Below are 17358 nucleotides of genomic sequence, written 5' to 3'. Positions count from 1 at the left end.
AAACCTAAGTGGTTTTGAGAGCCTGGCCATTTGTTTTGCAAGTCAGTCTCTTGAAAACCTGTCCTTGCCTATGGAAAGAGTCAGATCTTACCTCATCTAGATCATCATCTGGGGTTGCTGGTGTTCTATCTGTTCTATATGAGGCCACAGAGGATGTTTCAGAGTCCATAGAATCATCATCGTACCCAAAAACTGTATCTACCACATGTCTCTAAAGAAGGGAAAACATGATTTCTGAATCTCCTTGGAAACAGGTAGCATGAGTTTCTGATGGGGAGGGAAAGGTTAGTTCAAAAATCACATTGCTAGTTACTTAAAAAAGGCAGCATGTGAAAAAAGAGCAATGGGCTACCCCTGCAATTACCATCTCCAAACAAACCTGAAGGGAACCATATTGAAGATTAGGTCTTGCGCTGGTGAAGAATAAGTTTGCTGATTAATTTTTCTAAGCTGAGGATCTGGCTCAGTCTAAGACTTGGAAAACATAATGGGAGAAGCAACACGCCAAAGGAAAAGTCTCTGTCCTTGCAGGAAGGCAGGAGAATTGTTTTGTTAATCCCAAAGCTGTTCAGAAGACATCTGTCAACATGCAGACTGGTGTGCAAAGATAACACCATACAGAGCTGGAAACCTGTGCAGAATAGGGAACACTCCTTGTCTCACGGATACTACCGAAATTTTTAATACCTCAGTGCTTCTCTCACTGACATTGCTGTTGGAGTAAGTGAGTGAAAGCTATGGTAATAAAAAACTAGTGTGAAGGAACTTTTATCTCACACATCTTTCCAGTACTACAGTAACTGCCACATGGTGTAAGAGATTGCTCACACTACACTGTTTGTTTGTATGTCTGACACCTCACTATCTCCAATCTCAGTAACTGAATTAAATCAAATGAAAACTGTGAGTCCTGTCCTTTGAAGGTATAGATGCTTGACCCTGCAGGCTTAGTTTCAGGGTACATATCTAAGCATTTAAATACTTGGCTTATGAATAATTCTGCAGAGAAACTGATTGACGAGCATTTAAGATGCGCTTCTGCTTTGCAACATTTTTCACTTTTGCTGACAGGTTACAACCTTCTAAACCTGGAATTTGAATCACACGAAAAACACGTACCAAAGATGCCAATAGCCTTTTGCATATATTATCTTTTTTTGTTCCTTATATTTCCAAGTGAAGACAATAGCCATATTGTCCCATGTTATAATCTCTGGCTTAGAAATTAAGTTGACTGATGAAAATACTTTTTCGTCCTTGTCTCCCAGTTACGCATGCTGTGTATTGCTTCAGAACCCATATAGAAACAATGTGATGACACATCTAGGATTTACTGGTCTGAAATTCTCTGTGTGTAGGAGAGAGTTGCATTACTTTTGCTGAACGTGACTGACATACTAAGGGATGTCCTTGGAGGACAAAGAGCAACCAAGCTCTGTTTCCTACACAGTATTTCTGCTTTCTGGAGGTGGGACATGGCTGTTGCAAAGTCATTCTTCACATCTAGCTGATAAAGGAGATATTTGAACCACTACTGACTACTCAGCTCTAAACTTGTAAAATATACCAACTTTAGACTTGACCCAATTCGGGGTAATACAAGGGGCAGCCAAAGGCCTGTGGAACTAAGCAGGAGAGACTGACAATTTCTCAGGCAGAAACTTCCACCTGAAGAATAAGGATGTACAAGGATTTTGTTTTAGCCTGTATGTACTGTGAAAAATAAATAGCAGAAGATAGATGGGAAGGTCTCTGGAAATGTAAATACATCTCAGCATAACAGACCTTGAGACCAATATTTATAGAAACTAGATGGAAAGGAGATTATTACTATTTCAGAGAGCGGGGGAAAAAGTCCCACTTTGCTGAAAATAAAATAGTTACACACCCTTAACTGAATTTCAAAGTAGACTTAGAAAGCTCTCCCAAAGTAACTAAGGTATTTATAAACCTGATCACTAAAGCAGATTGTTATAATCCACAAAGCTCTCTTTAATCAGATTGCAAAGTGTGTTTTCCTACAGAGCCTACTAGTATTTTTATAAGCTGAAAACAATTTTTCCTCTTACCTTAATTGGCTTTGAGCTCCTTTTATGCTTTCTGCGACGAATAAGTTTCTCCCTGTCCTGAAAAATAAGATTAAAAAGTTACTCTCTCTTCTCTTTTGCAGCTGTAGAAGGCCAAATCCACAGAGAAAATAAATCATTGGGCTTCCACTGACTCTCTGTTCATACATTCAAACAGGAATCTGATTCCAGGCGGAAGGGATGACTCTCATCCAAGTCTGTACATGTGTCAGCTGAAAACCACTTGAAGAAGGGAAGATGGGATACCTGAACCCCTCACCCCCCAGCCTTGTTATGCAGTTGCCTTGACAGGCTGTCAAATGACATGCACTGATGGATTTCCTGTTAAAATGGGAGGCTTGTTGCAGGGGACTAGTCTGGGCTTTGTATGAGAGGCTGTCTGCCTTCCCTGCAGAGGAGATGCTGCCTCTGTCTCAAGTCATTAAATGACGGTAGTGTTGATCTCACCACTCCTAGCAATGATGTCTTAGAAGAGGCAACAGCCTGTTTTGGAGTCTCTTTCTCCTTCCCCTCAACATCATAATGCAAAGTCAGCTGAAAAAGGGATTGTCAGTATTAAATGAGAGAAGAACTAGTGAACCACTGTCCAGCAGCACACACTTTCCCAGCACATGGTATCGCGCTGTGTGCCTGCCTCTTGTTAAGGAAACTTTGAATGGTGGCTTAGTCGTAATGGTAAACCAGCGTGGCACAGCCTTCCCAAGCTCCATGGTTCTTAGTCTGCGTTCATTTCTAGAGCTCAATTCACACACAAGAGTTATGCTTTTGAGTTGTAGTAGCTGATGCCCCACTAGAAATTCAGTTAAACTGCACCCTTGCATACCTACACCTAAAAATTTGCAGGTGTTAAAAGTAAAATAAGATATTAACCCTCAGACCTCTAGTTATAAGAAGAAATATTATCAGTGGTGAACTGTACACAGGAATAACTCCTAATTTTCTGGTGCTCTGGACATACCCTTGTTAACTCATCAATTATGTTCTGTTGTTCTATGACCTGAAGCTTTAAGAATTCAGTTTCTTGCTCCTCATTAGCCTGATCCAGGTCATTGAGAGATCTTAATTTCTTTAGAGGAGGATGTGATGTCATCTTTTCTCTCTATGGTAAGAAGAAGAAACAGACAAAATAAGATCCAGCAATTAAAAGACAAAAGACCACCTTTCAGTTAAAAATTAGACTTTATCTTTCATTTAAGCTGTACAGCCCTTTAAATATGCTTCAGCTACACCATTTTTATAACTTTATTAACAGCCATCAGCACTTCTTAACAATAAAACTGCACAGCAAGGCAGAGTTCTTCAACCAGAATGACAAAGCTTTATCTGTTTACTTATTGTGTGGCAATATAGACTCTACAGCAGCCCTTAAAGGTCATATACGGTAGCTTTTCCTTTGCCATGCATCAAGATGCCCCAAAATGTGGCAAATATAGTTCAGGCCCCTACCTGTCCAGTGGGTATGCAAATAGCATGTATCCCTACAACCCCATACCCTTACTGATACCCATCATATGACCATATACACTGAGGAAATGGACATGCTTTAGTCATGTGAAAGACATGCATCTCGTCAGAAGAGGAAAGGCAAAAAATGTGGTACCAGATCTATTTTAACTAGAAGTCCACATCCTGCCTGCTCCTGAGCATATATGGGAGAAGAGATGGCTATGGCCCATGAGAATTACTCTAGCCACCCACAGCTTGCTAATTTCCATAATTTGGAAGTAATATATAATGTAAAAAAATCTATAATGTAAAAATCAGATGTGAGGGAGCCAAGTTAAAACATATGTGCTGTGTGTGCATATATGCACCAGTGGTGCTGCCCACTAATGTCTAATGCATGCAGATTCCCAAGTCCCTTCTCTTTGCTGTGGCAGATCCTAAGGGGCCGTGATCTGTACTACCACAGCTGTGGAAGAAGAATTCTGATCTGCAACACCTGCAATAAGTTTATCTGTCTTCAGGGCATGGGTGAATTGCAGAGTCTTAAAGTGGATTAACCTTATAACACTAAAGTCTTTTTTCTACAAGACAAGAAAGTGAATCTGATCATCTCATCCTAATCAGCAGGAAAGCCGCATCCATTGCAGAACAGTCAGCCTGCTCAAGACGAGGACAGTGGCTATTGCAAGCCAGAGACAAGACACACAAACACAGTTAGCAGAGGAAGTCTTCTCAGCCTGCCAACTTACATCTGGCAACCCAAAACTTCCACCTCCTTTTTCTATGAATGCCAAAGCAACATCAGTGCATGTGTAGGGACTGGATTCTGACTGATTCTCAGTGCAATTCCATTTGAATGATACACAGACATAACTGCTTTGACCCTGCTTCATGTAGCCCCGATATGTGAAATTTCTAACCCTAGCCAAATTTACAACACCACTATTCTCCCTTTCCCATATCCTTCTACTATGTGTATGTTTTATGGAAAGATTGTATGTGCTTAGTGGCAGACCAGAACTTTACTTTGCCATCATCAGCTCTAAGAAGAACATGTACATTCAAAAATGAACATCATGCTGGCTGAAAACATTGCTCTTAGCTTCCTTTTTGAGTTCCAGATGCAAAATAGCACAGTGGAATATGACTCAATGATACAACTTTTTTTTCTTTTTCCTTTTTAAAAACAACTGAAACTCAATATTCTAATTTTGGGGATAGTATTAAAGACTGAGATTATGCATTTACTTAAATATATTGCACATGTATGCATAATACACAATGTTATAGTATGTAAGTCTATTATATACAGACCTAGGCATGGCTATATATTATCAATAGTATTACAAGCTATATACAACACATTTTCTCTAAGTATATACATGCATACACTATGCAGATTTGGCCACCATAACAGACATAGATCATATAGTAATCCTCATTTTGCTCTTCAGTACCAACCATTTCTATATTTTCTTTAGTGACTGCTTTGAGTTTATCTTCCATGCGCTGCAAAGACTGCATAAGTTCATCATTCCTCTTCGTGAGGCACTTGTTCTTTTCCAGAAGAGGTTTACATTGTTTCTCAGCTTCTCGGACACGCTTCAACTGGATTGATAATAGCAATTAACAATTGTAAATAATCCAAATAAAAGATATTTTTTCTCCCTCCTTTGTTAGAAGTATTTTTACTTCCCTGTTGGACTACTGTCCCAGTAAAATGCCAAAGTGATCTAATGGAACTGATGCTTACAGCTTCTGTAACTTTTTCCATACATCTCAAAGCATAATTCTGCATATCTGTTTTTGAAAGATGTCTTTATCTATGGGAAAACGCAGACATAGAGATGAAGCAACCCAACACACAGTCAGGCAACTGCAAAGCTGCTACAAAAGCCCAAAACGACCTGTGCTTTATCTGCAAGAAACCCACTGATTTTCTCATTGAAAGACAGATTTGCATAGGTACATACTCAGTCTGGATCACAGCAATAACAACATAGTTGTAAGTCTGGTCTTTAATGCCACACAGTGAAATACTTGTGCATATGCACAATGAACTTTGTTTTAATCAACAAATCACATAACATTTAAACAACAAATCCCGTAAGATAGGAAGGTATCTTAGGGCATGCTTGGAAGTTCCAGTATTGGTACAACTAGAGTTTTAACCAAGATCTCTTCCTCTGAAAAATTAGTTCCATCCAGTAATACTGAGTGTTTTATAGATATAATTTCTTTTCCTAAGGGAGGACAAAGAAGATGGCTTGTGGCCGTGGAAAGACATCATCTTTGTGCCTGGACGATCTACGTAACAAAGGCACTGTCCCAGTTCTGTATTACTATTTGTCACTGGGAGGTTCCTGCCCCCTGCAGTTCTGCTGAGGAAAGGACTGCAAGAGTTTTCTGTAGCTGTTAAGAACAGTTAACCACATCTGCTTACAGCATCACATCATCTTACTAGGCTATTTAAACTAACCCAGTGATTTTGTCTGAAGCAGGTTAGCAAGTACCTGAAGATCCCTTCTGCTAACAGAAAAGGCGGGAGCAGCTAGGAAGCAGTTACATCTTTGATCAGCACAGTTGCGGGCAAAACAACCATTTGTCCTACCCTAAGAATGAAGCTGGTTGTTGCTAGTCCGAATGTATCTTAAAGTGTATGGTATTTTCACCAGTACTCCTGGTCACATTTAACAAAATGTGTTCATTGTAGTCACATCGTGCAAGATACAGCTTAGAAGCCTTTTAAAATGTTTTTTGGGTTTTTTTTCCTGGTGAAGAAGTAGGCTGAATATTTAATGACATGGAACAGCTAATAAAGCTGACTCGTCAGACTCCAAGCTACTCGGTATCACAGAAACTTGGGGGTTGAGAGCTTTTCATATCTGAAGACAGACACATGAACATATTTGTAATTTGCAATCTTGATAAGTCATTATTTTGCAAATATTACATTAAGAACATTGAGGACACCCAAGCCAGCTAAATTGATATGAAAGGAGTGCATTAGGTCTCCTAGCTCAGGAACAAAAATAAAAAATATCAAGAGTTGAATTTCACCACCCTCATCCTTAATCAAAGAAATAGAAATATGGACAAGTTAAAAGGCCAGGGCGCTGACTTCAACACACAGGTACCACCACCTAGGAGTAAATCAGATAAAGGGATCAATTCACCATTGTCCATTCTCCCTAGATCCAATATTTAACTATTCTCAACCTGGTCAAACACTGGACTACATACATTATTTCATTTACAAGGTAAGTCTCACCATACACTGTAGTATGCTCTAAAGGTCAGGCAGGGAACATAAGCATTTATATAGAAACCTACAAGCCTCTCTGCCTCAACTTTCATTGTGATTTTGTACTCGTATAACTTCAATGAAATTACTGTTTAATTCTAGGATTAAAAAAATCATCCTCAGCCTCCTCAGTGACTAGCCTGATGGATGGAAAAGGCATATTCATCACTGTCTACCATCCTTGGATCCTCCTCTTTGCCTTTCCCTATGGGTCCCAACCTCCTGTGTCAGATAGCACAAAGCTCACACACCAGTTCGTTTCGTTCATCAACAAGCAACGTGTTCCTGTCTTCCAGCTTCCGGATTGTGGCATTCAGCTCTGCTATCCTCTTCTGGTTTCTGCGTAAGTCCTGTTCATTGGCAACAACATAATACAGTTACTGATTCTTTTAAAAATACAGGCTTGGGAACAGAATCCTCAAAAACCACACACCAGCCAACTTAGGCTGTCATCATCAACAAATTATATTTACAGATTTTTATAGTATTGAACATGCTGGCAAATATACATTTTTGGAAGAAAGTATCTGGTTTTGGGGATACTTTAATTGAAAATTTTCAACTGTTTAAAAAAATAAAGAGAAAACAATGAAAACAGATGTCGATATTTTTTTATGATGGGAAAGAAAAAGCAAAAAGCTAAGAGATTCTAATTTCAATTGCCTTTTCCTATACATTGCTTCTATTTGCTGAGCCACTATGTCAGGTGAAAAAGTAAGGACATCCCTTTCAGTATCAATTGCAATTACTTTCTTATTCCTCATTTGTATATGTGTAGATATGTGTATATATACACATTTGTTTTGTAAACATCATATATTTAGTCACACAACCAGTGAGTTGCATGCTTTGTGAATGACAGCAAGGGCTATATATGTGGAGAATAAGACAGAGAAAGAGGAGGCTCTCCTAAGAATCTCCCAGATCGCCCATCCCAGACTTCTCTCTGCCCATCTTCCCAATTCTATCTGTTTTTTGAGGATGCATGCTATCCAGGTAGTTATATTCATGGAATGATTCTTTCAAAGGGGCACTAATTATTTAAGAACTTTTACATTTGTAAATAGAGCAACTGAGGAAACAGCCTTACAAAGGTTTGTCCCACTAGCATCCTCACTGAAGAATCTATGGACATAGCTCCTCTGTAGTGCAAATGTGCAAAAAAAGAGTGCAAATGCTTAAATATTTTCTCAGGCCCTGGGGAAACAAGAGAAACGCTGCCATGTTTCTGTTTTGCAGGGGCCAGTAAAACTTGCGTACAGGGCTGCTGCAGTGCTCTGAACCATCTCCAGCCCTTCCTGGGATCTCTCTCTTGGGACTGCTCATGTTACACTCTGCCTCCTTCACCAAGAAGAGCTGTTCATCCAGAGCTTCCTTCTGCAGCTGCAGCTTCTGCACATAGCCTGTCTGTGTCTCCAGTTCTTTCTCCAAGGAAAATATGATCCTGTCTTTAGCCTTGATCTCGTCCATCTGAATGAGAGAAACACCAGAACAACAATATTACTGTGTAAAGGCAACAGCATTTCAGCCTTCTCCAATCTAGGAGTATACGATTTACTTAATAGCAGTGTTCACCACTTAAATCTACTACATCATACTGCACCAGGCTTGTAAAATGATACACTTTGAGGTTTCAGCCATAACCGTACATTGGCATATTCACCAGCTTTACACAGAGTGAAGCCCAGGAACTGAGCACAGTATGATGTGTTAACAGATAATTGGATGAAGAGTTCAGGCTTTCACACTGCATTTTGTTCAGTTACTTTTACTAGTGAAAAATAAGTATAAACTCTGACAACCCCAAAAAAGTTGAGACTAGCTCCTGCTTGTGTAAATGGAGCTACATTAGCTGAGACAGTAGAGGTGACAGTCCAATTCTCACAAACAGAAGATCTGTGCAAACCCAGTATTTCTTAAAGCTGATTGCCATGTTACTAATCTGCTGAGTGACAACTCAAGGCTATTCATTGTATTATCACCACATTTCTGCCCAGGACTATACAAGACAAAAAGAACTGCCTCTTATTTCACCTCACAGCAACTTCAAGAATGACAGCTGAGAGGAAAATTTTGGATTAAAACTTAGAATAATATCAGCCCATACAAGCCCTGCAACCATAAAAATTAATACAAAGCTGCTAACATCATTGACCTCAAGAAAAATTGGTGAACCAGAATTTGCAAATCACTCTGGCAAAATAAAAATACTATTATCTGGGAACGATACAAATCATTCCCTGAAAACAAGAATATCTACGCTAAATTTTGCCTGAAGCTTCCAGAGATACTTTCTGGTCTTGCAGCTTCCTAGGCTTGCTAAAATTCTCCCCAAAGTATTTTTCAAATGAGTAAGGCTAGATTCTGATCTCCATTAACTAGATGTCACTCTGATGTAACTTCCTCCACTCTGATAGCAATACACAAGCGGTTTCCAAATTCATTGTAAGTCAGATAAAAATAACTCTGGACTTGTTCAAGGTTCTTATGCGAGTAAATAGCCTTCAAAAAGCCTTTCAACAGTTGCTAAAGATAAAATCATACAATACATAGGTGGAACCTGAGTTGATCTTAATGTTACTAAATGCCTCAGTTTTATCCTGAATTTCACTATAGTTCCTTTTTTATATTAAAACCCTGAAAACAGATCCTCAATTTCAGATGAGAAAAAAAGAAAAGTAGTTTGTCCTCATGGCTACACAGAACTGCAAATGGGGATCAAAGTAACAAGAAAGGTCAAAATTTGGAAGAATCCACCACTACTAGTCTGTGCTATATTGAGCGTTTTGGTAACACAAGAGTATACCTCCAGTACACAGACTTTGAATTGGGGGAGGGGAGACAAAAAAAAAATAAAATCATTCTTGACAGTTTAAATTACTATTTCTTTTACTTAACTGTTGAATCTTGAATTCCAGTTTTCAAGTCAAACCTTTCACTGTTGCAAGCAGGTCCAGCTCCCCCGGATGACAGGGAAACATGACAACTTGCACCATTGCTGACGTGGGCCTCATTTTGTTCTCATTTTCCCCAGTAATTACTGAAGGCTATGCCAAGACCAAACCAAAAGATACCCTGCCACGGTTTAATGCATTTAGGATACCATCACAAGGGCTAGAGAAACTAACAAACTGCAAGTGCAGATGCAAACACTCTTTTTCTAACACTTTGCATTGCACATGTATTAGCATCTCAGCAAGCCAAATCCTCATGGATTAAGCCAATCACTCTAAGGTGTTAGCTGCCATTACAGTGGTAGCTCTAGCTGACTCATCGTGATCTATTTACTGCTGAGAAACAACAGTGAGAAGTTTGCAATACTTTTGCAAACTGAAGTACATTGCAGAGTTCTCTTATCCACAAAAGCTAAGAGGCACAAGAGGCAAACTCACTACAGTGTAAGAGTTCACACAAACTGTTTTGGTTACTGACCAGGCGGCGAATATCTCTTTCACTCTCCCACTTGATCTTGGAAATAGCTTCCTGGTGGGACTGATGCTCACTCCGAAGATCTCCTGCCTTGATCTTATCGGCTTGGATCATATTATTAAGGGCCTCATCTACCTGCTTTTTGGCAGACTTCAGTTCAGTAATTTCCTGCAGAAGCTTAAGGCGCTCAGAGTCAAACTGTTTTCTGGCCTCTTCACGAGCCTCAATAGTTAGCGCTGTCCTTACTTTATCACTGCTCCCATCCCGCAGCGCACACAGCGCTGACTTGAGGCGCTGGATTTCGCTGTCTCGGACTTTCACCATCCGCGTCATCTCCTGCTCATGCTGTTTGATGAGGTTCTCCCTCACGGCCTGCAGCTCCTTCATTTTCTCCTCATGGAGTTTGGCTTTTAGCTCTGTGATCTGCACAGTTTGCTTGCGTTGCTCCACCTCGCGGATACGCTTAGTTTCTTGAGTCTTCTCTCTTTCAAGTTTAGCAACCTACATTGAGATAAAATGAAAGTCACCTGCTACCATCATGTTCTCAAAACAAGCCCACCAGACACACAGCCATGTCAAAGTGAGGAAGACCCTGCTGCAGACCCTAGATGATCATCCACCCTCCAACAACAAAATATGGGCCAACTCCTGGAGCATTCACATAGATTTTACACTGTCTTTACTCAAGCCAAAACAACCCTGTCTTCTCCAGGTGTCTTGCCTCATGCAGTAACACTACATGTACTTTCAATACTTCCTTAGGAAATAAGACTCTGTGTATATGCATGCATTTCTCTAATAACTTTTTAACCCATCCGTCAATCTCAGTCAAATTCACCAGAAAATTAGAGGGCTCAGAAATAGCAGGGTTCCCACAACTTCCATGACCATGGGCAGTCAGTCAGATGAGAGACAAGTGCTTGCCTCTGTATGATCCCAACGGAGGTAAGGTGTAAGTCTGAAAGTCCGGAAGACATTTCACCTTTTACAGATGTTGTTACCCATACATAGAGCTTTAACGGGCATTAACAGTCACTTCTTTGATGCATATCTACAGAAAAGGATGCTTCACTGGTTATTATGCTTATAGAACAGCTAGCTTTACTTAAAATACATCCTTTGCTACTCTTCATTAACAACGGTGTTTAAAGTCCTTTGTTCATAGCTTTGGAACCAAAGTTACAGAGCAACCCACCAGTCCTCAGCACGCTTACACTAATTTATCTCTAGGTGCAACTTCATACCCCTCAGCAATTCCACAATAGAAACCTGTGTGAACCTACACCAAAGGAAAGCAACGGATAAGGAATGGTTTCAGTTCAAAGCAAACTCAGTAGGTTTGTTATTCACAGTGAAAAAGAATGTGGTTGCAAAGATTGTAAGAACTTCCTTGTTAATTCCTTTTTAAGTAAAGATGACAAAGAATGAGGAAGAGTGAGCAAACCTTTCAGAAAGAAAAACCAGGGGAAAAACAGTCAATATGAATAAGCATAGTAGTAGGTCACTCCCAAAATAAGCCATCAGAAGAGTTTGAAACCATACTTTTACTTTGGTTTCAATCACCAAAGTCATTCTGACAAGTTACAAAACTCTCAAAAATGAGAGGCATCTTCCTTGGAAGGCTCCACGGAAAACAAATCTGAAAGATTCTCCTAGAACTCCCTCCATGGGGTGCTAGGATGCACAAAAACTTTTCAAAGCAAAGTATTCAATACACATGTTTTTTAAAGGTGGTCTGCACTTACAACTGCCACTGACTTCTCTGGAGGATTTCAGAGGCTACTGATGCAGTAACTATGTGTAATAATACACATCATATGCAACAAGAAGATTTTGCAGCCAGGGACTAAAAAGCAGTCTCTTAATCACCTCTGTACGATTCATATGAGATGTTAAAATGCCTTTACTACATAGATCACTTCTGAGAAGAAAGGCACACATCACCTTAGCCCCTCAACCCCCAAGTCCTTAGGACAGGTTTTTGGTTTGCCTTCACTCCTTTTTCATTCTAGGTTCATCTTTGATTTTGAATACTCAGGACTAAAAATGAGCCTGAAGTCCTCTTTCTTTCTTGTAACACATCTCTTCCTGTTTATTAAAAAGGAAATGGAATGCACTGCAAAACAAGGTGCAATTATTGGAAGTGATCCATTCTGGCATGACATAGAAAGATATATCTAAGCTCTCAACAAAGTAGTTTGGGTATCCACAATGGCACAGTGCAGACCCAGCAAGGGCCTGAGTACAACCCCAGCTAACCTCTGGCATGCCTGGTTTTATGGCTATTAGTTTCCAGGCTGCCTAGCTGATTAAACTGAAACACCATCAGATGTTAGGATGACTTGTAGATGTACCATTCTGATGGGAAGACAGGGAAAGCGAATGAGGGCCTTGCAGGAAAAAGATTATTACATTTGAAGTAATGGAAAAGAGACCTGTTCAATAAAGACCACAATGGCCCAGAGGTTTCTACCCTCTTTGGATTCATTGGCAGAGTGAACTTATTGCTAGCAGAGATGGGAAAAGTTCAAAGATCCTATTTGTTTGACCCCTTTGTAGGATGAACACTTTCTTAAAGCTCTTTCTGACATTGTGGGTGACTGTCCAGTTTGGCATCCTATTTCTAACCTGATTTTACAAATGAGGTTGTGCCAAGTTGTCCAATCTGAACCTGCTTATAGCTAGGGAAAAAGGAGGAAAGAGCTAAAATGTGAATTCCAGATTAAAATAAAATTTGCAATGGTGTCTGCTCCTCTCAATCCAAACCACAGAACAATTCAGAAGTATGATCTACTTCCTGAGACTGTAGTTTTTAGCCCCCCACTGCTTCATGATGACAATTCCTTTAATACCCCGAGCACTCAGTCCCATTTAGTCACAGGAATGGATGAGAGCACCTAAGGATGGGCATCCCGAGAGGTACTGAAGCGCGCCAGCAATTTCATTATTTTCTTCATGTTCTGCTCCCCTCCTTTCCAGCATTACTCAAGCACATTTAAATATATTTCAGATAAGCTTTTTTTGGTTTTGTTTTCAAGACTTTCCTGCTCTTGTAACTCTCATTATTTTGCGCCATCCTTGAAGTGATGTCTAGTAACAAAAAAACAACAATGTACACTGGCAACTTCCATATTGAAATTCCAAGGCTGCAGTGATAACAAAAGCAGCGAGACTCAGAATATAGTGGAAAGCATTAGAGAAGCTCCCTGAGCCATCAGTTTTCTGGCCGCCAGCCTGTGGCTCCTTAAGAGAATACTGAGCCTTGCCTGTGTGCAACACATGAATGCCAAAGCTTGTAGGCAAAACAAAAGAATCAAAAAACATTTTTGCTTTCCAACACTGTCATCAACCATCTATGAAAGAAAAGGATGCAGAATGAGTCTGAAAGAACGATGATGTCCGCTTCGTTGTGGCTTGCAAATCTTCCCTATTTTAAAAGGTTGCAAATTAATGGCTATAAATCTTACTGGTAGGTGAAGGGAGAATGCCCCCAGAGATTCTCAGAACATCAGATAACACCTAACTGGCTATTCTTGCTTTCATTTAGCTTCTCCTAAATTATACTAATGAGCATCCATAGTGGAAGCTAATATTTGTCTGAGATTACCAGTATGATTAACCTTGATATATTGGCACGAACATCTGTCCCTATGTCCTGGTTTCGGCTGGGATAGAGTTAAGTTTCCTCCCAGTAGCTAGTATAGTGTTATGTTTTGGATTTAGTATGAGAATAATGTTGATAACACACTGATGTTTTCAGTTGTTCCTAAGTAGTGTTTAGACTAAAAGTGAAGGATTTTTCAGCTTCTCATGCCCAGCCAGCAAGAAGGCTGGAGGGACACAAGAAGTTGGGAGGGGACACAGCCAGGGCAGCTGACCCAAACTGGCCAAAGGGGTATTCCATACCCTGTGACATCACTCCCAGTATATAAACTGGGGGGAATTGGCCTGGGGGGGATCACTGCTTAGGAACTAACTGGGCATTGGTCAGCAAGTGGTGAGCAATTGCATTGTGCATCACTTGTTTTGTACATTCCAATCCTTTTACTATAATTATTGTAATTTTATTATTGTTATTATAATTATTATTTTTTCCTTTCTGCCCTATTAAACTGTTCTTATCTCAACCCACGATTTTTACACACATCCCCCCCCATTTTCTCCCCCATCCCACTGGGTGGCGGGGGAATCAAGTGAGTGGCTGCACGGTGCTTAGTTGCTGGCTGGGGTTAAACCACGACACCCTAAAAGGAAGAAATTATGAAAAAGACCTCTTAGACGCTGAAGCATTTGTGATTATTCAGGTTTGGAAGCTAGAGGCAAGTCATTCTGAGTTTATTTGCCCAGGATATATGCTTATCTGCAAAGGAATCAAAGACCCAGTTGATAACTTCAATTATATTCCAGTTGGAAAAAGAATGTATCATTAGGCATCATCCTTTGAAAATGTGGCTGCTACCAGACTGCAGGTTGAGGATGTCTGGCTGCAGTTAGCACTGCCTCCAGTCCACCTCAGAAGAATTCACCAGGAGTTATTAAACAGACATTTGTTATCTTCACAGCTCATAACGAACACATTACTAAACCTGAAGACTGCCTTAATCTCACCCATGCTCAGGGAACTTTAGCACTTACCATTTAAGGGTTTATTGCACAAAAGCTTTACTCTGACTATAAAACACAGATGTATTGTGCTTGCCGCTAGAAGCATCTCTAGATGAGGAGGGAACAACACTGTGAAGAGCAAAAAGTACACTTCTTTGCAAAGCCACTTCAGCGTCACCTGTGGGAACATTGATGCTACTTGCAAGGATTTTAACAGAATGCAGGCAGAGTATGCGCAGAGTAGGTGTAAAACAACAGCCAGTATTTTATACTTGGATAACATGCAGACCATTACCTTTTTATAGGTTACAAAAGCTGTAGTAGTGTAAAGAGATATTATGTGTTTCACAAGGGCTGCCCTAGCAATAGACAATGCAGGAAAGAGTGAGAAGTTCAGCAGAAGATGGAGGCAAGAGCTGAAGCTGCAGCGCAACAGCCCTGATGTTGTACCAAAGGCTTCTAAAGTATATGGGAGGCACCTCAAACCTTCACAGGTACATCTATACTATAGGACGATGGTTATACCCTGTGTGCATGATACTCAGCCGGCTTTAGACTAACTTTACATATCTGAGACTGTAACTCTGGCAGACCATTGATACCTGAACAAGCTTTAAACAATGCATACATACCCTAGTGTATACGATACAGTTCGGCTACACTGCAGACTGATTACAAGGGTTGAAATGGATTGTCATGCTATACATTTAAGGAATACTTGCTCAACTTTGAAATTAGGGTATGTCTTGCTGAAATATCAGCCATTCAAAAAACTGCAACACTACAAAATTTCTAAACACTGAGTGGATAGGATGAAACCCACTAACTGGAATATGACCAAAGATGTTACAAAAGACATATTGCTCCATTTGAGGGCCAGAGGCTTCTTAAACTTGTACCTCAGTAAAAAGGAGTCTTTTCCACAGAAGCAACAGGACATCCACAGTAAGAAAATGTTGTATGTGGGTAAAGAACCTGATCACTGCTCTAGGAAAGAGTTGCGTTGTATCTGTTGATTTCTGTGATACTATTTTTACCACGTGTTTCTCTCCTTCAGTGTAGACACTGTTATTTAAAATCAAACCCTCACTCACCTTAGATTTCTCCTGATGCAGCTCAATTTGAATGTCTGTTAGCTTGGTCCTGAGTTCCTCATTGGCAGCCTGTAGGGCAACAATCAGTGCCTCAGGCTTTTCGCCCTTGCTACGTCCTTTTTTTGACATGGTTTCTTATCAGCGAGAGTCCACGTGCTTAATTATTTCAAATATGGGCTGCCATCTTTTTCTGTTCCTTTCAGTGCCAGTTAGTTCAGCACCTACTGCGTGGCATTCCTTAAGGTCCTGGACACAGCTTCTTTGGAAGCCCTGTGAGAAATAAGACATACTATTATTTGTCAGTGGACACTGCAGCATGACAGCTCACATGGTTACAGAGCACAAGAGATAGCTCACTTCTCCAAACACTGCAATCTTTGTCTGAAAACCTGCAAGGGAGATCCCAGCACAATCAGGCTTCTGTATGCAAGTTTGGCATACTACTGGAGATTCCATATATGCCCTTTTTCTGTTCTCAGAAAGGCGCACCATGCAATGAAGATAGGAGTTTACCATAAGGATTAGTGCTGTTGAGAGTACAGGACTAGAAAGGACAGGTCATTTAATCCAAGCCTTGCAGTCTGAGGTAACCACAAAGCAGGCAGTTTAGTCTCAAGGATCTACCAACAATATCTTCCTCTTACCCTTCCCAAACCTTGATCCCCCCCAAGATCCTATGCCAAACTCAGAGACTTTCCACAACACACCTACAATCTGCCACAGGAGGAAAGGGGAAGTGCTGAAGTCCTCACCAGCATTCTGGGTCTCTGTAGAAGCAGAGAACTAACGACACGCAAAAGCCTGTATCAGACTAGAAATTGTCCCCTTTACCATTTTGAAGGGAATGCAAAAAAATTCCACCAATGGTTTCCATCAACTGAATTTTTTGGGGAAAATTCTGTCCTAAGTCAAAGTGATGTGGTAAGCTTAAACTCGAGCACATCAGCAAGATATGCAGATCAGGAAGCCAAGGGGTTTTTCCATATCCCTCTGTCTCTATTGGTTTGGGTTTTTCGGGGACAGTGCGGTGGTGGGTTTTTTTAGCATTTGTCTTGGTTATTGGCACTGACTGACAGCCTTGGATAAAGGGATATTCTGTCTACCTGCACAATAAATGTGGATTTAATAAGCTCCTTAGAAATTTCTGTGTCCATGTGTCCCAGCATTGAGCAGGGATTGAGCTGGTGCCATGTTCATGTTCACACAGTCACTCTGACATTCCTATCACATCCACGAAACCTGCAGAAATGACATACATCCTTTGAGACGATAGCAGAATCCTCAGTAAAGAACGTCACTGTAAACTGAACAAAGCAAACTCACTTCTTGCCATTCTGATCCTCCTATCCTGAAAACACTCCTGTATCACCCAGGGCTTCCTACACTGCTCCCA

At 40.4% G+C, this 17358-nt stretch overlaps 1 protein-coding gene across 1 annotated transcript in view; it reads right to left on the bottom strand.

The window, feature by feature from the left end:
- Window positions 1-17358, bottom strand: part of JAKMIP2 (janus kinase and microtubule interacting protein 2) — a 70790-nt gene that overhangs the window by 24024 nt on the left and 29408 nt on the right. Inside the window, exons 2-9 of the mRNA XM_075056616.1 lie at window positions 15966-16235; window positions 10270-10767; window positions 8098-8307; window positions 7089-7187; window positions 4995-5141; window positions 3046-3186; window positions 2070-2126; window positions 92-211 (exon numbers count right to left, since the gene is read on the bottom strand). Coding sequence (XP_074912717.1) covers window positions 92-211; window positions 2070-2126; window positions 3046-3186; window positions 4995-5141; window positions 7089-7187; window positions 8098-8307; window positions 10270-10767; window positions 15966-16094 — 1401 coding nt within the window. The 5' untranslated portion in view covers window positions 16095-16235. The remainder of the gene's footprint in view (window positions 1-91; window positions 212-2069; window positions 2127-3045; window positions 3187-4994; window positions 5142-7088; window positions 7188-8097; window positions 8308-10269; window positions 10768-15965; window positions 16236-17358) is intronic.

The sequence above is a fragment of the Buteo buteo genome, chromosome 24 (assembly GCF_964188355.1).
Source record: "Buteo buteo chromosome 24, bButBut1.hap1.1, whole genome shotgun sequence".
Classification (NCBI taxonomy): Eukaryota; Metazoa; Chordata; class Aves; order Accipitriformes; family Accipitridae; genus Buteo; species Buteo buteo.
The sequence above is the reverse complement of the archived record's forward strand: the minus strand, read 5'-3'. Positions and strand labels throughout refer to the sequence as shown.